The following is a 20,164-nucleotide window of genomic DNA, read 5'->3' on the forward strand; positions in this document are numbered from 1 at the left end:
TGCACAAAATATGTTTTTGTTGTTTTTTTGTTTTTTTTTGTTTTTTTTTGTTTTTTTTTTGTTTTTTTTTTGTTTTTTTTTGTTTTTTTTGTTTTTTTTTGTTTTTTTTGTTTTTTTTTGTTTTTTTTTTGTTTTTTTTTGTTTTTTTTTGTTTTTTTTGTTTTTTTTGTTTTTTTTGTTTTTTTTGTTTTTTTGTTTTTTTTGTTTTTTTTTTCAAACTAATTTTATAGAAAATGGCGGCTGCGCAGAGTTACTTTGATGAAGTATTTTGTGTTTTTGTTTATTTTCGTGCTTTACCAAAAATAAAAAGCTTAAACAATGTACACATAAAAACGTTTTTTAAGCTTTTTATTTGCACAGTTTATTTTTTATTTTTTAATGATTATTTTTATTTTTTTTGAATTTAGTTTTTTGCAATGTTTTTTTATTTTTATTTTATTAATTTTTTTTTAGTTTTTAATTTATTGTTTTATTTTTTAATTTATTGTTTTATTTTTTAATGTTTTATTTATTTTTGTATTTTTTTTAATTTTTTGTATTTTTTTTAAATTTTTTTAAAATTTTTTTTTTATACAATGTTTTTGGTTTTCTTTTTATTTTTACAATTTTTATTTTTTTGTTTTGAATTTGTTTTTTTAAGTTTTTTAAATTTTTCTTAAAATGTTCATGTTTTTTTTTAAGTTTAGAGTTTTTTTTTAACTTGTGTTTGTTTGTTCTTGGGTACCAAATGCATCTTCTAGTTTTAATTTACGCGGACAAAGAAGTTTTTTTCGATTATGCGTGTGTTGATGGCCAAGTATTTAGTTGGTGTTTGAGTTTTTGGAAAGCACTTAATTAGCGTTTGGCGCTTTTCTCACACCACAATCCTTTGCTGTTTTGGTGATTGGGTTTTCATGAGTCTTATTTCCTATAGCCATTTCGTTGTGTATAGAAAAGAAGAAACCTAAATTTCCATACTGAAATTTCTTCAATGTGACGAATGGTTTGCCGAAAGCTCATAGTTTTGCTTTTAATAAACCTGGACAATTGCAGAGATAGTGAAAAGGAATTTCTTCCTTGCTCACAATTGTGTCATATGTTGTGTGGTAGTTCTAACCTCGCCGCATGCTCTCCTACCTTCCAGTGTCCTGTGAGATCCGCTTTTGGTCTTGAGATGCCTTGTCGACCATGACGAAGCAATTATTTTATTTCTTAATATGTTATAGTTCGACAATGTCTACCTGGAAAGCGCACAGGTTGGTGGGACCTTCCATCGGGCTGAAGTGAACTTCTACTGGTACGGGGTTTAAGGAGGATCTTATCCCTATCCTAGTAAGCTCATCCGCCTACTCGCTAAAACCTATAGAAATACAGTCTTTTTTTTTCAAAAAAAGGTTGAAGTTTCAAAAAAAAAAAAGGTTACACCAACAAAAAAAAAACGCAATTTTTTAATCATTTCAGCTTTATTATACCGAATTCAATGCGCTACAAAACTGTGAAAATGTTTTTTTCTATCATTATAAGCTTCATACTCTGGTTCTGAAAGAGAAATTCACAGAAGAAGATTTTCTTTTAAGTCGAAATGCATAAAGCGCAAAAAAAATGCAATATAGTCTGGCATTTGCACTCCATAAAATGTAAAAATTGTGCAAATATATAAAATCAAAATAAAATTTATCCTTCGTTTATTTTGTTGGTCATCTTTATTCACTACCGTACCACCTTCGGCTATCTCACGTACCACTGCTGGTATGCGTTCACTCGCGGAGTTTGTGAAACGCTGCGCTCTACACATACATATATGCACATACATACATACATCCAAACGCATTTACTAGTTCATACGTAGTTATAACTACGCCGCCCAGCGGCGTCGACTGGCTGACAGCCGGCATTGTCAATGACAGTGGCACATGCACAGCTGTAAACTGTTGCTCAACTATCAAATTAAAACTGTCAACTTGGCAGCAAATGAAAAGCAACTGACAACAATCAACGACTATGCACACTTTGTGCGCCAGTAAAGTAATGAAAAGTGAGAAAAAAAATGCACCAACATGCATAAGATGAATGTATGTAGTATGTAGATTAGGTCCGTTTTGCTTTTTTTTTTTGTTTTGGTTTATACCTAACTCAGTTGTTTGCAGCTTATTTGCCTATTGGCCGCATTTTTTGCGACCGAAGCGTGGCCCATAGCAGGCAAACATGCAGAGCAATTGGTTTTGGTCTGAAAATAGTGGGTGAAAATCATCAGCAACCAACATTTGTGCATTCATCTACAGATTCATGTATAGTTACACTGTGTATGTGGATGTGTGTGTGCGCTTTTTAAAACTTAATACACTACAAATCTATTTGCTCTTTGTGCTAAGATACCCTGCAGGGAAAACTACTAGTTTGAACTGGAATAATAGCAGTTCACTTTTAAGCGCCATCAGTTTATGTTGTAGTTATTTTTTTTTAATTTTAATGTCATGTGAAATTTTTATTGCTTGATCACACATATCAGGGAAATATCAGGTAAAATGCCATTTCATACTAATAAAAAAAAAAAAAAAAAATTCTAGTCCAATATATCTCTAAAATAACCAGTTTTAACACAAACATTTTATTTCATTCCAACGTTTTGAAATATTCCATGTCATATTAAAAATGTATACAGAATTTGTGTTTAAATGAAATTTCTTAAAATATTAAAAAATTGTTTCAAACTTACTCTATGTATAAGTAAATCCTAAAAAAACTTAAACAAGTTCTTTTTCAAACAAAAACAAAAAATAAGTGATAAAGAAATAAAATTTAAGATATTCACTTAAGGAACGTTAATAAAATTAATACTAGTTAAATTTTGGTCTCATATTGTATGTACCCGGTTGCTAAGATGACCCGTTTTTTGGAAAACTCGATTTTTATTCTATTGAAGTATTTTTCTTAATATCATTTCTAGTTTATCAGCTCAGATGAAAATATAGACTCTGAAATGAAATATATTAATTAAAAACGTATATCTATTTATTTTGATATTGTAGAAGAGTTCGTTATCAAACAAAAACAAAAAAATAATAAAAAAAAAATAAAAAAAAAATAAAAAAAAAATATAAAAAAATAAATAAATAAATATATTACAAAAAAAAAAAAAAAAATAAAAAAAATAAAAAAAAATTAACAAACAAATAAATGAATAAATAAATAAAAATAATATCGAAATGACTTGCTGAACCCACATGTCGGCCAAGAATTGTCGCACTTATGGCTTACCCCGGCGATATTCGCCGAAACGGAGGGTACCATTTTCGCCATACAAGAAATTACATTAAAAATGTAATGCGAGATCCAAATGCCGCTGCAGACAGATGTCGAAGTTGCAATAGTCGGAGAGAGACATTAGACCACGTGGTAGCTGGCAAACTCTATGTACCTGAAGCGACACAATGTCATAATAATTCATCTAAAACTGACGCAGATGTACAACGTCAATCACAGCAAAATACCGCACTTCAGATACATCCCAGAACATGTTCGAGAAGACTCTAACTATCCTTTGTATTATGACCGAACAATTTTAACGAATGCAACAAGAGGCTACAGTAGGCTAGACATTTTTTTGATCAATAAGTTACAAACGACTGGTTATATAATTGATATTGCTGTTCCTCTGAACAAAAACATGCAAAAAACTTATGCAGAAAAAAATATCAAAATATTCTGACTTAGGGATTAATGTCAAACGCTAATGGAAGTTAAGGAAGGCGTACATCCTGCCAATTGTCATCCCAACGCATGGATTAATGCAGAAAAATTTGACAGACAACGTCAAAACACTTCAGCTCCCTAAATCTCTGATCTTTGATATGCAGAAAGCAGCTCTACTTAATTCTTGCCATATGGTTCGAAACTTTTTACAGTGTACGTTTTATTCTTTATCAATTTGTCAATTATTTAATATATCTAAGTGCAATATTAGTTATAACTTACGTGACCTGTTATATATTATTGTCTTGCAGCTAAGCTGCCGCCGTTTAATGTTAATTACGAGGAGTAATTGGGATGCAGTAAATAATAAAAAAAAATAAAAAAATATATAGATATAAAAAAAAAATATAAGAGAAGTAAAAAAAAAATAAATTAAAAAGGAAAGTGAATTAATTCTGAAGCAAATTGATCATTTTACTACTGGTATTATTCTAGTCTATGGCGAACTAGTATGATTTCTTCTATTCAATACCAGTATCTGAACTGAACCATTTTCATACTAGTTTGGCTTTTTCCTGCAGGGTTCTTATGAGTTGCATTGGTCTGCGTCAGTAAGTTGGCAATTGAAAGTGATTTACGCCAGCCTAGTAAAAGCAACAACTACACACAGCAAAAATCCCACATTGCTGATTGCACTGTTAACCAAGCGAGAAATTATTGTCGCTGTATTCATCTAGAAAATCGGAAATTTGCATCGCAATTTTTGAGGGTGGTGTTGTGAAATCGCATCAATTCCGTAAAGGAAAAATGTAATTCATGAAATTATTTACAAAACATAAATAGAATCTTTAACAATTATAGTTTTTAATGGTCATTTTTATTAGCTATCGACATATTTACAAGCACATACTTTTGCATAGAAATGATGGTCGGGGCGTTAAGACTAAGACCGACGGCTGATGTATTAATGTTGCGCTACACACTCATCGCCTATAGTCAAGCGTCATTAAAATGTGCTGACTAAACAACTTTGGCACAGAACTGCAATCCCTTTCTTGACAGCAGCAGCGCCGCTTATTTCACTGTGATCGTTCTTTTGGCAGCGATCATTATATGATGATTGTGGGTGTTGTGTATGTGCGAAAGAGAGAGAGAGAGAGAGAGACAGAGAGATAAGGAGAGGGAGAGAAAAAGAGGGAGAAAGGCAGAAAGATGAGTTGATTTTGGCGGTGCGCTGCCATTTCGATAAACACTTGGCAACAATTTCTAAAATTCAAGTAGTGCTTTGCTTTATTTTTGTTGAAACATTTTTTGTTTTGTTGTTTTTCTATTTGCTTTTTTTAATTTTATTGCGCCAAATAGCCACACAGTAGCTTTTAAATACTTATTGATGACATTTAGCCACTTTGAAGTGTCAAGTGGTTGACTCACCCACTTTGGATGAACCAAATTTTGGTTAAGTAGTCGGTGGTGAAAGCGAGTGTAAGGGCCTGCACGTTTATTGTATGTAGGCGGTTTGTCCAATAAGTATTTATTTATGATTTCCAAATTTGTTTTCTATATTTTTATTACCACTCTTCTTATTGTTATTGGCTTTTGCGACCTGCTGTTGCTATTTCGAGTTTTTTTTTGAGGTGGCCATATGCATTCAGATCGTCATTTCGCTATGATACCAAGTGGATTTTCTATTTTATTTTTATAATATATATTTATTATTTTTGCCTTTTTTTAGTTTTTTTTTTTGTCAGTTACCGAACTACAAATATCAGCCAAGTATTTTAAAACTAATAAACAACAAAAGCGAAAAATATCACATTTTGCTCAGACTTTTTTGTTTCCTCTATTAGCTGAATTTATTTTTACGTTTTTTGTTTTTTGTATGCCCACTACAGCATACTCTTCTTTGCGCGCATAATTCCATAAATTTTGTATTGTTTGCTTTTAATTTTTTTATTTTAATATTTATACTTCTAATCATCCTCATTATTATTTTGATTTAGAGTGAAATCATTTTTGTTTAAATACAAAAATAATTATTACCATATTTTTTTGTTTTAATTCTATCAAATTTACAGTCTACCTTGCACATCCATGCATACACTCATACACAAGCCTGCATGCTTATGAATGCATTCGTGTACATAACTTGAAATAATCACCTAATATAAGAAGCTTACGAGGCATGCTGACCTGACAGTCGTCATTTTGTTTTAGAAATTATCCGCTTTGATCGATGATTACTTTGGTAATTATCAGATTTAATGCCTGCACATAAATACCTACATACATATGTGTATGTATGTATGTATTCAAAACTTCTGGCTATTTTGAGTTGATGATGTGCTCACATTCACTTTCTTCATTATAATAAAGTCGATAACTGATTTTTTTGCCACACAAACACATACATTTTCACACATTTGATTACATTCAAAGGAATCCGTAATATACTTGTATATAATCGTACATCAGGCGCGCAAACAGTAATTTTATGTATAAAATCCTCTCATAAATATAAATATAAAAGAAGTAAATAATTATTACAATTTTTTACAATTCTTTATTAATAAATAGTGAGAAAAACGTAGAAATGGACAATTGCATCTACATATTCAGGCATACAATTACATATACACATCTGTGTTCAAAATAATAGCAGCGCGCCATATTGAAAAGTTTTGGCAATTTTTTTAATCTTTAATATGTTTTTTATTATTTCTTTTTAACTGTTTTTTTAATCTTTAATATCTTTTTTGATTATTTCTTTTTAACTTTTAAAAATTTTTTTTTTTTAACTTTTTAAAATTTTTTTTTTTTTAATTTTTTTAAAATTTTTTTTTTTTAATTTTTTTTTTTATTTTTTTATTTTTTTTTAATTTTTGTTTTTATAAAAATATATTTATACCACAAAAAATTCCATGTATCTTAATATTTCAAACTTTAGATAAAATTAAAAAAACTAATAAATTTTCATCAAAATTTCAAACTTTTGAAGCAGATTTTTTACAAGAATTTTGAACATACAGTTTTCTAGCCCATTGATTTGTGACTACAAAGCGCAAGTTAAAAGTGTCTCAAAGATCGCGTTGATTTCTTATCATTTTTTGCTTTTTGTCGGGTCTTGCCCATTTTCTCTATATAAAAAATTTTCATTCGTTATATGGAAGCAAATTCCTACAGCAAAGGTTGCTGATAACAGCCCTATTCCTACAATGATTGCTGTGGTTGAAAAAAAAAAACGCGAGGGATCTACAGTTTTCTGCTGTTTCCTTTTCCGCTATCTTTCCCTTCTCATGTTGTCAATGGGTTTCGAATCCAGGATCTACTGGGCGAGGAAGTGGTTTATATGTAAACTGTATACGCCTGTTCTTGGTCTATTTACAGGTCCATCATATCTATTGTCTGCCATCTGCAGTGCAATTGAATATCTCTTTGGACTGGATATAGTCAGTCAAAAAAGTTTCAGCACAGTAAATTTTTTTTAATATTGGCAATTGAATTTTTTCATTAATTTTGTCGTACAATATATTGTAGCTTTTAGTATGAATAATGAAAACTGTAAGAATCGAACTTTTAACAAAAATTAAAAAAAAAAAAAAATTATGAAATATTCAAATTCAAAATTTAATTTTTTTTCTGGTATACAGTTTTACATCTCACTCAATTCTAGTATAACTGAGTGCAAGTTTGAAATTGCTGAAAAATCCCGTTTAAATTTAATAATTATTAGGATGACGATCTCAGAATTTTTTTTCCTTGAAGATTTCAAGCGTTGTATGGCAGAATGTGTACAACGCCGTCAGCAAAAGACAAATATTAAAACTCAACGGAAATGTTAAGCAATTTCTAACTGCACCCTGTTATATTAGAATTAATAGAGTTGTTAAACTGCATGGCAAACAATTTAGAAATAGAAATAAAAAATCTAAGTTACTGAAAAGTTCGAAGTTTTAGTGAAAATGTTTCCCTTTGTCGACAAAAGGTTAATCCACACATTATTACTTCAATTGGCGAGAATTAAGTAAAATAATAAAATTGAAAATTAATTGTTTTAAAAACATTTATCATCATCATCATCTTTTGGCTCTACAGCTCTTTGTGAGCTTTGGCCTGCTGCACGTGGGACCTCCATACGTCTCGAACGCTTGCGACTTTTTTCCAGTTCGTTATCCTAAGTTTCTTGATGCCGTCCTCTAGTTCGTCGGCCCATCTTGTTCTCGGCCTTCCTCTTACTCTAGTGTTGAGCAAACATTTATCGGTGCTCCTAATACTTTCAGAGTAACGTCTGATGATGCGTTACATTTTTTTAAATATTTTAAATACTGTTTTTATTAGCTAAGTTGCCTCTGATACAAAATTATTTCTCTCCACGCAAGCAATTCATATTTCGCCACCAGCGCCTCCTGATACAAACCTGGTCCTTATAACCACAAATTCAAAAAATACACGATTTTTTAGCTGCATTAAATGAGCAGCATCAAAATTTTCGGAATATCTGTTTATACCAATATGACAGTGGATATTGGGCTCATTAAAGAGAGAAAAAAAGATAGATGGCCTTCTTATAGCCAACTTTATGTCTGCTTCACTCTTTCCTGAATGGGAGGCACACTTGAAAATTCATATCTTGACGTAGATCAGCTAGCATATAGTGCGTGGCCCTGCTTGCAGTCTGTCTAAAGGCCACAGTTATGTACAGATGTAAATTCTTGAGCTTTACCGGTGAATATCCAGCCACAAGACAATAGAACATCGACATGTGGACCAGTTTTTATTATATTATTTTAATTTTTTTGAATACTTGTTTTTTTATATAAATGTGTATTTTAAGAACATTTTATACAAAAACTAGAAAAATTCCAAAAATTGTTCATGGTTTTCAATTCTGCATTAATAAACATTCGTTAAATTTTTATAAAAATTTCACACTTTTTGTTCAAAATTTGTAAGAAATATTTGGGTGTGGATTTTTAGTAGTTTCAAGTAGGTAAAAGAATTGAATCTAATTTGTATTTTTTTTTCTTATCGGCATTATCCATATAAATTTATATGGAAATTTTTAAACGCACCAGAAAAATTGTTGCCTGACGAAGAAGTCTAATTGATGCCTCCTCTCCTAAAGTGTAAACTTTTCACTGAACATTTTACTAATATCTGGAAATGTGTAGATTCGTACGATAACAGAAATATTTTCTCCGATTACAATCAGTTCTTATGCATCTGTGTGAAATGTAGTTTACTGATTATCTAAGCACTTGTCTGTTTATGCATTAAATGGTGGCCCTGTACGTCACTGCTGTTTTGTTCTTGCAGTTGACACTTATTTTAAAACAGTTGCCAATAACTTTCACTGCCTGTTTGCGATAAACCGACAGCGGGGAGCTTAATCTTATTTGCAGCTACCTATGTAAGCACATATGCCATGATGCACCTGTGGGTGTGCAGGTGTATGCGTACCCAACTTAAATGCTACACTTATGCTCTTAAGTGCATGCTTAAGTGGGAAAAATGAAATGAAAATAATAATATGTATATAGTAGTAATAAAATTACCGTTTCAGCCACCCGATTGCTGTTAGCTTTTACATAAGCACGTACTATGCAATTTTTAGTGTAGATAACTTATGTTGCATGTGCAGTTGCGTAAATCATTTAAAACTTAAAATGCAAGTGGGCTTATATAAATGCTTGACTTCCTATAGAATAGTTTATGTGCGTAAACTTCCCTTAGTAAGGAATTAATTCAACTTATTTACTTAACAGAAAATGTTATGTAAAGAGTTTTAGTGGTATTACAAATGTAAACATATTTTATAAGCTACTTTCATGCGCAGTCAAATCCGAAACTATAGAAACCAAAGAGGAATAATTACCAAAGTTTTTTTGGTAGAGATTTTGTACAGAAAATTATTTTTTCTGTTCAGAGAAACACTTGCTGCCATTGCTTGGAAGTAGTAAATACTAAACCAGTAACCCAAAACAGACTACTTGCTTTATATACAAAATGTTTGCAACTTTTCAGTGGTACGAGGAAATACATATATCAGGATTCAGTAAAATGTGATTCACTATACAGGCCATAAAATGTATAAATTATATTTTCAATGTAATACAAAAAAAAAAAAAAGAAAAAATGGCGGCTTTTGTTCAATGAAGCTTTTCTTTCTTGAAGCGTTTTCGTTCGGAGCAACTGCACTTGCAATTTTGAATTTACGGCGAACAACAAAACTTTTCTCGATTGTATAGGATGGTTTCTTTTTAAAGATTCAATAATAATAAATGAACCAAAATCAACATCCTTCAGTATATTAATCGTTTGTTCGAGCAAACATTCCCATTATTTACAGAACGCGATTTCCTTCATAAGGCTGCCACGGGCATCCTGCGAAGCGCATTCTGTTACCTACTGTGACGGTTTTTGGCACTATCTTACAAATGGCTTGCCTTAAGAGTCGGCCCTTCATGCACCTCACCTAAGGGGGCGTCCATAAATTACGTGAGGTGTTTTTTTCAATTTTCTGAAAGGTGAGATGTCGTGAGATTTTATTCAACCCCCTCCCCCATCCCCCAATCTCACGTGAGATTTTTCAAAATGTGGGTTTCTTATGTAAACGCGTTGGATTTTTATTGTAAAAAGAAAAAAAAGTTGCTTCGTGCTTTTATTTACGACTAGTTAAGACTAGTAATCAATATTGCTGAGAGTTATAAGCAAATTCAGATTAAATTGAGCTATTTGGTATAAAACAAATATGGTGGTTTGACAGTAGTAATGTATAACGTCGAAGTATGAATGAAATTATATTCTTTTGAACGAATTAGTGAATGATCTTAATCATACTACGATTACATACTTGAGATTAAATCTTAAGCATGTACAATTTTTTTGTTTCAATCAGAAAAAAATTGCGTGATATTTGCCGAGACCCCCCCTCTCTCCAACGTAAGATTAGATGAGATTTGAAGACAAATGCTCCGCAAGGTCTTTATGAAATCAAGAACCGATGTAATTTATTAAAAAATTTCCATCCTCATCTCCATGCTGAACTTTACTTTGATTATATGTATATAATCTCTTATTTGTGGTGTGCATCTTGATACTTTTCTACAAATGCGGGGACCTAAAATTATATATCGTCTCAGAACGGCAGGCAGTTTTTATGAAACACTTTTTCACTTGGAGGTTTGTCATTGCCTGACGAGGGTGACCACTTTTAGAAAAGTATTTTTCTATTTTTATGGGGTTGCATGCCCGGGTTTTCGAACGGAAGAAATGCGGAAGGGTAATCACATAGAATTAAAAATGAAAGTCTATCGCTCATAGTTCAATATATGAGTCCGGCCGTCTTCAAAAATGTTGTCTTGCGAAATTTTTCGGTACCGGTACACATCTGACTGTGCATAAGCGAAAAAATATTTAGAAATCCAATTATCCGCCCTTACCCTTTGAGTATGTCATCCGTTAGGTAATAGGAAGTACTTTGAGGAAAAAAAAAAAAAAATGTTTTTGCAATTTGTAACCTCTTAAATAAAAGTATAATGCATTTTTAATAGAAAAAATTACTCCAAAAGTATTCATAAAGTATTCTGGCTTAGATGTCAACAACCTGATAAGGTTCCTCAACCGCACAGACTGGATAAAGTGATACTGTAAATAACCTTTAAACAAGTTGGTAACGAGAATGTGGCAACAAACTGGTGCGGAAGCGTTAGCTGGATTCTGGATGAATCACCACTTAAACCGATCAACCATTCATAAAAAATGAGGCTCTATGTTCCATATAGAAATAAAAGGATTAAATATATATAAAAAATATTCATAAAAAATTAAATTTTCACAAAATTATGCATACAATGTCGTTTTGTATTACAGGAGGATGCAAATCGCGGCAAACCCAACTGGGAACACTTGTCCGATGATCTGCATGTGCTGATCACCGTGGAGGACACAGAGAATCGTGCCAAAGTCAAATTAGCGCAGGCTGTTGCTGAAGTGCAAAAGTTGCTCGTACCGGTAAGTAGTACCGCATTTGCATCTGATATGCGGAGCTTAACAGTGGCTAAGTTTTATTGCGAACGAATGAATTACTATGACGGATAATTTATTGAAAACTTTCTACATTTCTATTTATAATACAAACAAAATCCCTTTAAAAATACATACGCGTGGCTACAAATTAAACAAAACAAAAACAAAAAAATAATAATAACTTAAATAATGTTTTAATATTATAACCGCGAGCGTTGCAAAAACTGTTTGCTACATAGGCACACACACATGCTCATTAACATGTATAGGAGTATGTAAGTATGTGAGTTGCTCGTAGCAGAGTTTCTGTAATTCTCTAATTGCGTGCGCGTGCTCTCTTTTCCATAATCCGATTAATCAAAATAATTGTTTTTGTATAAGAAAATCATGTTTAAAATACATACATACATATTTACAAATTGCATAACAAAACCCTTAAAAAAAAGTCAAATCAAATCAACCAAATATTTCGAAATTAAATTTTTTTTAATACTGAAATGATCTAATAATTTTCTCTTGTGTATTAAAAATTCACGACTACATTAATGTTTGTACTAACAGCAAGCCGAAGGCGAAGATGAACTTAAAAAACGTCAACTCATGGAATTAGCTATAATTAATGGCACTTATAGGGATACGTCTGCGAAAAATCCCGTTCCAGGTATGTAACACTGACTCTCCCGTTAATTAATTAATTAATGCCTTTTTTTATTTTTATAAATTTTGTTGAAAATCAACTACTTTGAATAACATTAACTATTGGTACTGATGCCCAAAATACGTAATTGTAAAATTTAACCATTAAAAAACAACTACCACCGCTATCACCTTCCTTAAACACTACAAATAATATTAAAATTAAAAAAAAAAAAAAAAAAACAAAAAAAAAAGAAATTATACTTTTAGAAACTGTATTATATTTAGGTAGATAAGTATATTCATTCCTATGTATTTTTGTACAAAAAAAAGGTATATATGTATATATAATTGGCGCATACACCATTTTGGGTGTTTAGCCGAGCTCCTCCTCTATTTGTGGCGCGCGTCTTGATGTTGTTCCACAATTGGAACAAAAAAATATTAAGTAGCTTTTTATTATTTTACATTCCTATTTTTCTCTCTTATTAGTCTTTGATATTTATATACCTCTACGTGGCGCAAAATTAACCATCTTATTTTGTTTTTGAATCACTTTTATGCTAAATAAAAAATAAAAACATATTTGAGTGGTGGGAATCTTTATTTTGACCTTCACGCGCCCCATTGCTTGTCTGTTTGTATACTGCGGCTGTCTACTTCACATGATATGAAAAGTATAAATCTCCTTGTAGGGAGGAAAATAATTTTGTGCCACCTTGTGTAATAAGTTATTGTATAATAAGTTTTAAGTTAAAAGTTATCGACTTCAAGTAATTTAAACATTTTTTTAGAGAGCGATACCAAACTGATGTCTCAATGTGTTTGGTATATCTTAGAAAATCCCGGGACGTGATGTGAATCCCTTTAACCGTTGAAATTAATCTTCTTGAAACGACTCGGAGTAAAATCTTACTGTCAGAAAGAAAGCTGGCGTTAATCTGAGTCATGACAAAAATATAGTAAAATAAAGGGTGGTTAAATTTCAAGGGCCGATGTTGAGTGTGAACCACACCTAAATATCAAGTTTTTTTCTGCATTTCATTTGACAATTTTCAATTTCAGACCAACTCAATTTGAACCATGGAAAGATACACAATCGAGTAATGGTCAGAATGGTGACAGGAAATGGCAACAGTGAATGACCAATTTTCGAAGAAAATCGTCTTCAGTGATGAGGCACATTTTCACCTCAGTGGATTCGTCAATAAGCAGAATTGCCTCATTTGGGCTAATGATAATCCGAGAGTGATTGCCGAAAAACCAATGCACCCTCAAAGAGTGACTGTTTGGTGCGGTTTATGGGCCGGCGGCATCATTGGGCCGTATTTTTTCCAAAATGAGGCCGGTCAGGCCGTTACTGTGAATAGTGTTCGCTATCGTGAGATGATAACGAACTTTTTATGGCCCGAATTGGAAGATATGGATGTGGGCGATATGTGGTTTCAACAGGACGGTGCCACTTGTCGAAACAATGGCTCTTTTGCGCGAAAAATTTGATGGTCGAATAATCTCACGTCGCGGCGATGCCAATTGGCCGCCAAGATGATGTGATTTGACACCGTTGGACTTCTTTCTTTGGGGTATTTGAAATACCTGGGGTTATTTGAAAGACCATACACCTTACGTCGATAAGCCAGCAACAATTCAAAAGCGAAAGGATGAGATAAATCGGCACATTAACGGCATAGAACCTCAAAATTTAGACCATCGGATGGAGGTGTGCCGCCGAGTCCGCGGCGGCCATTTGGCCAATATTTTGTTCCATACCAATATTATCATAAAAAAGAGAAATGACAATAATTTCCTTGAAACACCCTTGAAACTTAACCACCCTTTAGAAGCGCTTTTAGCAATTTTGACGTTTGCAAACGTTTAGCCTCACATTTCCATTTACATTTTGTGTTTTAAATTAGTAATCAAAATAATGTTTCTGTAAAGTAAAATTTTGTAAAATTCCGAAAGGTCTGATTATATTTAGATTTTCAGTTCTTAAATTTTAATTTTATTTATACATACATATGTATGTACATAATTGTGCATATATTCGGAAGTTGAGGGCAAGTACGGCCGAATTCCTTTGCCACATCTTTACTTTAAGGAATAAATGCCCCAAAGTACACCGCTAGAATGAGCCTTATGAGTTCCGAATAAGGCCAGTAGATTATTGAGTAGAGTTTCGATGCAAATTTTCAAATCTCGTCAAATTCCTTGATCACGTCTTCATTCCTATGCACTTACATATTTTGAAATTGTATTTATGTACACAAAAACTGTAATAGTAAGGGAAATGGGAAATGAAACAAATAGCTTGAACATTTTATGTGATGATTTTCTAAATTTTTTTTTACCAGATTCGGTATGCTTTATAACCACAGATTTTGCTTATTTTTATTCTTTTGGAATAATATTTTTATTTTTGCTAATAATATTTTTATTCGTTTGGAAAAAAAAAAATAGTAAAAATAAAAATCATGGTCGAGGATGTATTTTGCTTTGCTCTTATTCTGATCTACATTTTACCATTTTGAAAAATACAAGCAAAACACAATTAGTAGGTACATATCTCTACATTCCATTTAGGTTTCTTGAATTAAATTTTTTCCAAATTTGTTTTTTTTTGTTTTTTGTGTATATTGTATATTTTTTAACCGATAATTTTTACATTATGCCCCTTAAATGCAATATGCAGGGCAAAAAATTTGGAAGAACACCACAAAAATAAGAATGCTTGACTCCTTTAAATCGTTCGCTTAGTCTTTCGATCTCGTCCATTAGTTAAAAAACGTAAAAATCAAATAAAATCTCGATTCAAACCCTAAGAGGCACTTCTCCCCCAAGTTTGGAGCGCGCGGACCGCTCTCTGCCTAGTTAATAGGCTGTAGAAGCTATTTTCTCAAATTTCCGCATGAAAATTTAACAGTACATTCTTAAGATTCTATACTTTTGAAAGATCGATTTTTTTGAAAATTCTGGACGTACCAGGTATATACCTATGAAATGAGGCTTTCAGCTATTAGTCCATAGATGGCGCTAGGAGTATTTTTAAACCTTCCCCAATGTCTTGTTTTTTTCGACTGTCATCTGTCAACAATATTCAGTTCATTGTTTCTTACGTTTCATACAACAATGCATTTTTGTCGCTCTAAAAATGTCGAATTTCGTGCCTTCAACTACGGTTTGCGGACATCGTTGAGAACCGAAAAATCATTTGTGAAATACTGCTCTCCCGGTGCAAAATGAAGTCTTTTTTGCATCGAATCGTTACGGGTGTATTTCTCCAATCCCAAGCGTAAACGATCGTATGGTCCGCCCGGCCACAAGCCAAAAACAACGGCCAAACCAAATCGCATCGGCCGCAAAACAATTCTGTGTGTTTTCTGGGATCAGCGTGGTATGATTTGGTACGAGCTATCAAAACCAAGTGAAACAGTTGACGGTGCACGCTACCAACGACAATTGGTCGATTTGAAGAGCGCTATACACCGAAAACGCCCAGAATATGCCGATCGGCGTCACAAAGTAATTTTTCTTGATGACAATGCACCGCCACATCGAACAAGAGTGACCTGGGAATTGATGGAGACGTACGATTGGGAACCACAAACACTCACCATTCCCCATCCTTTCCCTTTCTCCCCTTTTTTCCTTCACCCTCTCGCAATGGTATCACAAAGGATGAACCAAACTTTTTCGTCCAAGTGGGCCCTACTCTCTGGGCAACCATCACTACCTAACCTAAGCTAACGATTGGGAACCGCTGGTGCATGCGGCTTACTCACCAGACTTGGCGCCTTCCGATTATCGTTTGTTTGCATCGATGGGCCACGCACTTTCCGAGCAGCGCTTCAATTCTCACGAAGAAGCCAAAAAATGGCTCGGTGATAGGTTTGCGGCCAAGTTTTTTGGCGCGGCATCCACAAATTGCCTGAGAGATGGGAAAATGTGTCCCTAGCGATGGCTATTATTTTGAAGATTAAATTTGTAACCATTTTTTGCTAATACACCTCATTTCATAGGTATATAACCCTTTAAGCCACAAAAATCTATTTCTTGGACTATTGGAGTTCTCTTCGAATGGGAAAAAGCATAATTCCTGCCGTTTGAAAATTTGTTACTAAATTTCTGTTTTGTTGAATTTTCAATATTTTAGGTTTATCTGTATGAAGACTAAGTTTAAAATTATTATATTATTTATTTAGTATAATAGTTTATTAGTTAGTCATTTAAGCAATATTTTTATAATATTATTTATTTTTTATTTGTTTAGAAAATAAGTACATTTATTGTGGTAGCGTTAATAGTGCATTCAACTTTTTCCATCTAAACACTCAATACTGTTTTCTTGTTTTGTTTTTGTTTCTTTTCTCGCTCACTATTTTGTCATACGTACAGCCTGTGAGGAGGAATGGCGTCGTGTGATCGCTGCATCGGCTGAAAGTCGTCTACTAGCGCCAGCATTGCCTGGCCTGGCACCGCAGATACGCGCTCCACAAGCCACCACCTTGGGCGCTCCGTTGATACTCTCGCAACGCATGACCGTGCCCACTACAGCGGCGAGCATACTGTCCGGCCAAGCTGCGCCCAATGCATTCGAGAATCCCGCACACGGCATGATTTTCGCACCATATGGCGATTATGCGAATTATGCTGCTCTCGCTGCCGGTAATCCCTTGCTGACGGAATACACAGACCATAGCGGTGGGTTGTTTGCTAGATAAGCTTTTTAAATCTATCTATCTACTCTACTTTTACTATTTTAATAATTAATTAATTCATTCATTGATGATTAATCGATTTTGCAATAATAATTTTTTATTATGTTTTTTGTTATCGTTATGTATTTATTTGTTTTTGTTTTTTTGTTTATAACTAGAACTTGATGTTTTTATCAAAATAAAAACACAAATTTGATTATTTGTGGTAGAGAGAAAAGCAAAAAACAAAAAAAAAAACAAAACATATTTTATATATATACATACATACATATATTACATGAATATAAACATTAACAAACAGCAAAGTACATTTAATTAAAACTCTTTGTGGTTAAGAGTAGAAGCGTCTTGATAAAACACAATAATGATTGATATTTAATAATAAACAAGAAAATAGTGAGCTTTTTCTGGAAATGCGAGCAATAATAACACATCCGACAATTTACCAAATACATACATACAATTACCATATACTTACATAAAAACTTTTAATACATATAAACAGCATTTACAACACACCAGCAACAACAACATACATCACATCTCTGCAACAGCTACTTAATTAACTTTTTAAATAATTTTAATAATTTTAGGCGAGGTTTACGGTATTACATAGTTAGGAGGCATAGCACTCAGTTAGTCTAAAAATAAAGATAAGGCAATAATAAATTTACTTATAGTCAATCATGAGTGTATATGTATATGTAATTATATAAATAGGCGTGTGGAGCAGATCACTTCGATATTACTTGTCCTCGATAGTATTAATATAGGATCAATCCATACACATATACATACAAGCATACATGTATAAGGAGTATGCACAAAATTGCTGCAGAAAAGAGAAACAAAAAATGTTTTGCTTCAAAGCGATGGTCTTCAGCTGTTTTGGGAAGTACAAATACTGTTTTACCCTACTGATAGGTTTTATTCAGCTTTTTAATTAAATAACAGAGCGCGCTGTTTGAGGTGGGGTATCTATTAAATAACGCGACTGACACTGTAAAACATTTTATTTCTATTTCATACATATTTACTCACAATCATCCTGAATATCCTACCTACCATTGTAACCTTAAAATGCTTCATATTCATCTTTCGCTGTTCCAAACAGTGCTGGAAGTCTCTGCTGCCTCCTCCAGATCGCGCGTCGCATTTTCTTGTAAACTTTCATTGAACTCAGATCTTTTGCCTTTTTAAGCACATCTCACCTGAGGAAACAGATGCAGGTTGCACGACATAAGAACCGATGGTTTATATAACTGGCATACTGTACTTGTCTGGAAATCTTCTTGCCCAACAGTGGAGAATAAACAAGCCAGCACATTGGCATAATGTAGTACTCGTGTCTTGTCAATTCACAATACGGATCGTTCCTTCCTCAGCCTTTCACAGAGTTCAGCAAGAAAATAGAAGGTAGTAATATCAACTAGTCAATATTACTTGACTTTCAGGAACTCGTTAAAGGTGCACAGATCTAACCAGAGTACCAGTTTCTGCGATATTTTCATTCATTTCGGAAGTGACGGTTTTTCCAAGCTCAATGTGAAATTTCACAATTTGTGTTGTCTATGCGTTACCGTTCTTAATGGAATACTTTTCTTAAAAACTAAAAAGAAACAAAAAAGAACAAAAAAAAAAAAAGGTTTAGTGTCTGGTTTACAGATATCCTTACTGAAGCGAGAGTTACCACATGCGAAAACCATGCTGGTGATCGCAGGCGTCAGTATCATTATTGAATAGTCATACCTATTAGATAAAAACATCGGAGAATGAAATCATAAAAACAATTTTTTCAAATATCATAAATAATTAGTTAATTTTTTTTTTATAAGATCAATTTGAGTTCGAAAAACTAGATACGCTTCTTTTCCCGGGTTTTCCAAAGCATTTGAAAATTTTTAATGCTTAGCCGATGTGTTAATTAAGTTCGCTTTATTGATAGTAATCTTTGACTCCAAATCAGCCATAGAAGAGGGAAATTCAGCGGATGTATGTGTAGGCTAGTAAAAAGTCAAAATCAGTCACGTAATATGATGCACAAGGGATGTTGAATAACGCAGAATGGTCTCGGAGACATCTTCACGCTCACTTACACCAGTGGCCGGAAAAAAGAAAAAAAAAACGCGTGATTATAAATTTTGACATTAAATTTTTTTTTTTTAATTCAAATGTTTACATTTAATTAATTTGTTTTTTATTTAAATTTTCACATTTAACTTTTTTTTTTTATAAGTTTTCTTTTTTAATATATTTTTTTGGTTTTACTAATTTTCTATAAAAATGTACTTCATTTTTTCACAAAAGCTTTATAAGCCAAAGTTTTACACTTTGTATGAAATTGAGTGAAATCGATTAAAATTTCCACATTTTTTAATGCGAATTTTTATAAAACTTTTTAGTATGCACTTTTATAGATCATTCAATTTTAGTCTGTTAAAGTGAAAGTTTTAAGGGGGGAGCCTGCTTTAGAGGCTTCAAATAATCGATTTTTTCGTGGATTTTTTTGGGAAGGAAAGAAATATTCGATTGAAACGAAACTTTCAGGTTTTATTTTTAGGTAGATATATATTTCAACAGTCTTCTCAAATTTTTTCATTAAAATATATGTCATATTATGCCTAGTACAAGCATTTTGCCGAGGCGCCTCGAGTGTGTCGTGCGGCGGGAAAGATGCAGGTCGCAATTTTCATCTGAAACCAAAAACCCAAACAAATTTTTATTTTAGTATTGTATAGCTTCTAGTTAAACCAAGAAAATTGAACAAAAAGTGAGAAATTCAACAATTTTCCGCTAATTATAAAAAAAAAAATTTTTTATAAAAACAAATTCACTTAGATTGTTTAAAAAGTGGGTTAATCATAACTTTCTTCAGGTTTTTTAAGTTCAACTAGAAGAGTATTTATTTCCGAATACAGTCAATGTTTTTTCGTTTCGATAGGACGTCTAACTTTTTCCCTATCTTTCCCGCCAATTAGGAAAAATTAGTAAAAATAAAAAATCGAGAAATCACACTTCGAGCGATCCGGCCGCTCGTATACCTGCTCGACGCTTGCTCACAATTTCTTCTGTAACTCCGAAAATATTTTGAATTTGCTTGAATATGAAAAAAA

General features: G+C 32.6%; 1 protein-coding gene across 1 annotated transcript in view; it reads left to right on the top strand.

The window, feature by feature from the left end:
• The window catches only part of LOC128871700 (protein held out wings-like), an 89,280-nt gene that overhangs the window by 56,953 nt on the left and 12,163 nt on the right, over window positions 1-20,164 (top strand). Inside the window, exons 4-6 of the mRNA XM_054113674.1 lie at window positions 11,542-11,682; window positions 12,259-12,358; window positions 16,729-17,034. Of these exons, the coding sequence (XP_053969649.1) occupies window positions 11,542-11,682; window positions 12,259-12,358; window positions 16,729-17,034 (547 nt within the window). The remainder of the gene's footprint in view (window positions 1-11,541; window positions 11,683-12,258; window positions 12,359-16,728; window positions 17,035-20,164) is intronic.

This window comes from Anastrepha ludens, chromosome 2, assembly GCF_028408465.1.
Source record: "Anastrepha ludens isolate Willacy chromosome 2, idAnaLude1.1, whole genome shotgun sequence".
In the NCBI taxonomy this organism is placed as follows: Eukaryota; Metazoa; Arthropoda; class Insecta; order Diptera; family Tephritidae; genus Anastrepha; species Anastrepha ludens.